This window comes from Pinus tabuliformis, chromosome 6 (assembly GCF_031772625.1).
Source record: "Pinus tabuliformis cultivar Carrire ecotype Pingquan chromosome 6, CPIR1, whole genome shotgun sequence".
Lineage (NCBI taxonomy): Eukaryota > Viridiplantae > Streptophyta > Pinopsida > Pinales > Pinaceae > Pinus > Pinus tabuliformis.
In genome coordinates, this window is record NC_142292.1 from 529,507,558 (window position 1) to 529,513,794 (window position 6,237).

Consider the following 6,237-nt stretch of genomic DNA (forward strand, 5'->3'; position numbering starts at 1 on the left):
ACAGTCACAGACTGCGGTGCTAACAACTCGAAGCGAGGTCTGTCTTATTGATTAAGTTTATTAGTTTTCTGATACTTTTCTTATTTTATGTACTGGCTCAAATCCAAATATATATCAGCCAAAGGTACCCACATCCACACCCAATTACTAAGAGGTTTTATAGCTATAAGATTGATTTCTGTTTATCTATTATGTAGTTTGGATAAAAATGATTAATAATTTTGATGGGGGTATTTCAGGACGTTCAAGAGGTTCTCCCTAGCATTGATGATGGAGACCTCGGAAACCAATTGGTAGTTGCGGAATATGTTGGAGACATATACAAGTCCTATCAGAAGATTGAGGTATGTTTCTCTATCAATGATTGGAGATTTCTGTGAATGTGAAGGCAAATTTATAATTTTCATTTAGTAATCATTGGCAGTCCCGTATGTCCAGAACATGAGCCGTGTACCTCTAGATTATATGAAAAGGCAGGATGAAATCAATGAGACAATGAGGGCAACCCTGATTGATTGGTTGATACAGGTACAAATTAGTTCCTATCCTAACTTCGTTTGCTGCCAATGTTGGATCTAGAAGAACTTTATGTGGGCAATTTCTTAGGCTTTACCTCGAAATATTAAATTTTGCAGGTGCATCACAAATGTGAACTAATGCCAGAAACATTGTATCTCACTGTAAACATTATGGATAGATACCTTTCTATTTATATTGCTAGGAAGTGGGAATTACAATTAGTGGGTATCGCTGCGATGTTTATAGCTTGCAAATTTCAAGATACCTGCACTCCTTAGGTAGGATGACTTACTGACATCCATAAGCATGACTGTAAGGAAACCTTTTGCATATATCTAATTGATAGAATACCTGGTTGGCTGTTGAATATTGACATAAGAAGAATCAATTCATATTTGGTTACAGGTCAATGAATTGATCTGCATCTCAGGATACCAATACACATCCAAAATGATAGTAGCCATGGTAATTATCTCTAGCTGATATCTTTCTGTTTCATTTAATTACAATAGATTTTAAAGATTCAGTGTGAGTGATACATTGATAATGATACTTGGCAGGAGCATACAATATTAAATCGATTGGAATTCAATCTTACCGTTCCCACTCCATATGTATTCCTTGTCAGGTTTCTCAAGGCAGCTGGTCCTGACAGAGTGGTAAAGTGATGAACTCCACTGTTTCTTTTGTATTGTCAGAATAATCTTCTGATGTATTGATCAAATTGACTTTCAAAATGCTTCTGGAAAATTGAGATTTTGGTTTAAATGTCTTTTCTTCATTGTATTTCCTAATAATCCTCTCCTTTATTGTTAAAAATTAAAATGTATTATCGCATGGTTCAGATAGAAAATCTAGCATTTTACTTGGTTGAGCTGTGTTTGCTTCATTACAAAATGATCAAATACAGTCCATCAATCCTTGCTGCTGCTGCTGTCTACACTGCTCAATGCACTTTGAAGAAGGATCCATGTTGGAGTAAAACACTTGCTCTTCACACAGGCTACTCAAAAGAAGATCTCAAGTAAGTCTTCTAGTTCTCAAGGCACCATGCTTTTAATGAGTTTAACCTTCCAAAGGATACTTACTCCTAAATATCTTAGGAATTTCCATGAATTACGCAATCTGTAGATTATATATCCAAAACCTAGTGGACCTGCTACAACACTAATTTACTGGCAACCTGTCTGAAATTGTATCTAATTCTACATATGGGAAAGATTGACAAATGTGCACATCAAACTGTCTGGGGTGTGTGCACATTTAGTTAACCATGTACGTTGTTAAGGAATAACATTTGATTTACTTGTTCCAGGGAATGTGCAAACTTCATGGTTGACTTCCACTTAAGTGCAGGAAGAAATGAGTTGAGATATGTTCATGAGAAGTATTCAGATCCATGTCATGGCTATGTTTCTTTTTTATGCCTTGCCAACTTACCCAATGATGACAGTTGCACCACCAGCAATGACGTTGTCATTTGTATTAGTGATAACATCGACTCAAGTGCACAAGAAGGGGGATTAGAAAGACCTAGCCAACTGAAAGCCAGGAAACACACTGCACCATCATTGACTGCAATGCTAACATCTCAAAGTGAGGTCTGTGTCACTCTCTTATACTTTTCTTGTTCTTGTTCAACAAATATACACAAACCAAAGACTGCAATGCTAACATCTCAAAGTGAGGTCTGTGTCACTCTCTTATACTTTTCTTGTTCTTGTTCAACAAATATACACAAACCAAAGAGTATCCATGTCCACTCCAAATTACTAGCAAGTTTTATAACCTTAAGATAGCTTTGTGTTTAGTCATGTTGTAAGTTGGATGAAAATGATTAGTTATCTTGATAGCCTCAAGTTAGTGTTGTGTTTATTTATGATGTAAGTCGGCTGAAAATGATTAATAATCTTGATGAATGTATTTCAGGATGCATTCAGGGATTCCCATTAGGTGCTTCCTAGCATTGATGATGGAAATGTTGAAAACCAATTGGCAGTACGTTAAAGATATATACAAATTCTACAGGACAATTGAGGTATGTTTCTCTGTCAATGATTGCAGTTTCTTGTTAGGGTGAAGGTAAAGTTTTATTTTCCTTAACTAAAATTTGGCATTCATGTATGCCCAGGACGTGAGTTGCGTACCTCCAGATTATATGAGAAACCAGGTTAAAATCAACGCAAAGATGAGGGCAGTCGTGATTGATTGGTTGGTGGAGGTACAACTTTGTTCCTATGCTAGTTCCAACTTCCATTTGTTGTCAAACTTAGATCTAAAAGAGATTTATATGGTCTATCTCTTAGGCCTGACATCAAAATCTTAAAATTTTCAGGTGCATCTGGAATTGGAATTAATGCCAGAGACGTTGTATCTCACTGTGAACATCATTGACAGATACCTTTCTATTCAGAGTATTGCAAGGAAGAATTTGCCATTACTTGCTATCGCTGCAATGTTTATAGCTAGCAAATATGAAGAAGTCTGTCCTCCACAGGTAGGATGACTTGCTGACATCTGTAAGAAAGGATGTGTATATATCTAATTAAAAGAACACTTTGTTGGCTGTATAAAAGTACATACACCAACAATATCTACTCCTACAGAAGATTACGCTTTATGCTGGAATCAGCACAAAAAATATATTATAATAGGTAACACAATATTGATAAGAGCTGGTTTATACTTGGCTATAGGTCAATGACTTCATCCACATCTTCCCAAATGAATGCACGTTAGAACAGATAGTAGCCATGGTAATTAGCTCTAACTGATAATTCTTTGTCATTGATTGCAACATAGTCTCCAAACATTTAGATTGACTCATCAATTGATAATAACTCTTCGCAGGAGTCTACGATATTAAAGCAACTGAACTTCAAGCTTACAGTTCCCACTCCATATGTATTCCTCCTCATGTTTCTAAAAGCAGCTGATTCCAACAAAGTGGTAAAGTTTTGAATGAAACCACTTTTTATATTGTTGAAAGCAGCCTCTATGGCATTGATCAAATCTACTTTTGAAAATGCCTCATAAAATCTAGCATTCATGTTTTAAATTACTTTTCTTCATTGTATTCCTAATAATACCCTGTTGTACTGACAAGTCGTACTATCTATTATTCAAATGGAAAATCTGGCATTCTTCTTGGTTGAACTGTGTTTGCTTCAGTACATAATGAGCAAGTACAGTCCATCAATGCTTGCTGCTGCTGCTGTCTACACTGCTCGATGCACTTTGAGGAAGGATCCATGTTGGAACAAAACACTTACCCTTCATACAGGCTACTCTGAAGCAGACCTGAAGTAAGCCTTAAAATTTTTAAAGCATCATGCTTTTAGTGATTTTACCCTTCTAAAGAAATCCTACTCCTGGACATTTTAGATTTCTTCATCAATTACAGGCAGGCATTGTTGATCAGCTACGACCAGAACATTGTGTCTTGATCAACTATATGTTGGAACTCAGCTACTAACACCCTGTCTGAATTGAATCTTTATCTAATACTAACGCGCCTGAATTGAATCTTTATCTAATACTAACGTGCATACTAAGCGTCTGGAGGCGTACGCACATTTTGTTAACTTTGTACATTGAGGTAATAACATTTATGTGCATTGTTCCAGGGAATGTGCGTATTTCATGGTTGATTTTCACCTAAATGCAGGAGGAAATAAGCTGAGAGCTGTTCATAAGAAGTATTCAGATCCATTTTTTGGCTATGTTGCTTTTTTAAGCCCTGCCAAGTTATCTGCTAAAGACAATTGCAGTTCCAACAACTGATGAATATGTGCACCAGATTTACTTTTGGAGTCTAATTGAAGGTGGCCTATATGTTCTAAAATGAAGCTCTGTTGCATATATTTTGTCCTGTTCAACCTGCAAACTAAATCTGTGGCCAAAAATTTATGTTACGCTCGTGATTCCTCTGTGCAGATATCAAGGGGCTAGTGCGGATTCTATGCCGATGAGTAATGCAAAAAAGACACACATGAACAAGAAGGAAGAAAACCTCGAGAATGGAAGGATTTTAAATGGGATCCATCCCAGTACCCTTTTGGAAGGAAAGACAGTAAGGACGAAAGGAGGGTCATCGACAAGCAGCAACGGGAACCACCAGAAAGCTCTCGAATATGTAAACTCCATTCCAGAACTGTTCTGTGAGAAGAGTGAAGATAGAAAGACTAGCCAAGAAAACCAACCCTCAAGGCATTGCGTTGCAGAACGAGGAGATCTTCTCCTACAATGGGGCCAAAACAAGAGGCCTCGTGGTTATAGAGCAGAATACAGAAGCGTGGTTGAAGAATCTTCTATTTAGGCTAAGAAAATTATTCGGATCGATAGACATAATGGAAGGCATGACCAGCAGACATTCAAAATGATTTTATTTATTTATTTTTAAATAATTTTTTATATTGTCTCTAGAGAGACAATAGTTTGAATTATGGACATTTATTTTTTTTTAAATAATTTTTTATATTGTCTCTAGAGAGACAATAGTTTGAATTATGGACATATTGTCTCTATAGAGACAATATGTTTTTAATCTAAGCTATTGTCTCTAAAAAGACAAAAATGTAATTGTCTCTAAAGAGACACAAATGAAGTTGTCAGAGACAAAAATGTAATTGTCTCTAAAGAGACACAAATGAAGTTGTCTCTAGAGACAAATGAAATTGTCTCTAGAGAGACAAATCAAATTGTCTTTTAATAGACAATAATTCTTGTCTTTATAGAGACAATAATAATATGTGTTCTATATTGTCTTTATAGAGACAAATTTTTGAGACATTATGTTTTGAGACGGCCGCTTAGAGACAATATTTAAGACAATACACAAGTTTCTTTTTGTCTTAAGTTAAGACAATTGACTCAAATATTGTCTTAAAACCCCCTACATGTAGTAGTGTAGTCACAGTTTGTGTTACAACTGGTGGCCTTTAAATGGGGATTGTTTTACTTTCATCATTATGTGCAACCTCACTCCTTGAATATAATAACCTTTTTAATTCAGTCCGCGTTCGTCTTGATAGGATGGATCTTTGTCTCATTCAGATGGTTAACAGCCGTCATATATTTTTCTAGAGATATATGGAGTTCATTTCAAGTGGAGGACTTTTGGACAAGAGCATTATTGAGTTGAAACATAGACGTTTAAACGGCCCCTTGTTTCGGGAGAAAAGAAATCGTGACCCAACACTCTTAGAAAGCTATATTGTGGATATAATCGTAGCAATTCGGTTATATTCTTTATTATTGTCCATGGCACTTTTACTGCAGACCAGCAAAGCTACTTGCTTTCTCTCTTGGTTTCTTTTCTTTCCTTTCGTAATGATACGTCAAAAAATCATACTGAGGTCAGAATTTTCCAAGTAGAAAGAACTTTTGGAGATGAAAAGGATGCCAGGAGAAATGGCCAGGAACCTGTGGATAGCCAATGAATCGGCCTTTAAATCAACAAAGAAACATATGCAACAAGGCATGAAGAGTGGTCAAGATCTAATGGAAATAATAAGACGCCTGCAAACAGGGGCGCCTGAAGTTCGAGAAACATGCCGAGAAGAGGAAAAGTATTTGCAGTACACCGGCAAAAAGTCGTGGAAGATGAAAGCAGCGTCTTTGATCCATCTTATGTTGTGCTCTTACGACGACACTAATTCTGGTGTTCTTGATGATGCCTTTAAAGCTTGCTCTGAAGCATGGCCTCTGCTGGACTTT

General features: G+C 36.4%; 2 protein-coding genes across 3 annotated transcripts; both read left to right on the forward strand.

Moving 5' to 3' along the window:
• The first annotated feature begins 237 nt into the window (after nt 1-237).
• Nucleotides 238-2,498, forward strand: LOC149259622 (G2/mitotic-specific cyclin S13-7-like). Of its 2 annotated transcripts, none has more exons than XM_089376459.1 (8): nt 238-344; nt 439-528; nt 636-797; nt 925-984; nt 1,080-1,178; nt 1,365-1,543; nt 1,835-2,120; nt 2,449-2,498. In XM_089376459.1, the coding sequence occupies exons 4-8, from the start codon at nt 970-972 to the stop codon at nt 2,470-2,472; spliced, it is 603 nt and encodes a 200-aa protein (XP_089232585.1). In that variant the 5' UTR covers nt 238-344; nt 439-528; nt 636-797; nt 925-969; the 3' UTR covers nt 2,473-2,498. The 2 variants fall into 2 exon arrangements, with proteins under 2 accessions (XP_089232585.1, XP_089232580.1); XM_089376454.1 differs by having other exon boundaries at nt 245-344; nt 425-528.
• LOC149259623 (cyclin-B2-1-like) lies at nt 2,492-3,050 on the forward strand. The gene is made up of 3 exons (XM_089454704.1): nt 2,492-2,557; nt 2,651-2,740; nt 2,855-3,050. Exons 1-3 carry the CDS (start codon nt 2,492-2,494, stop codon nt 3,023-3,025), a joined length of 327 nt encoding a protein of 108 aa, XP_089310830.1. The 3' UTR covers nt 3,026-3,050.
• Nucleotides 3,051-6,237: the final 3,187 nt, after the last annotated feature.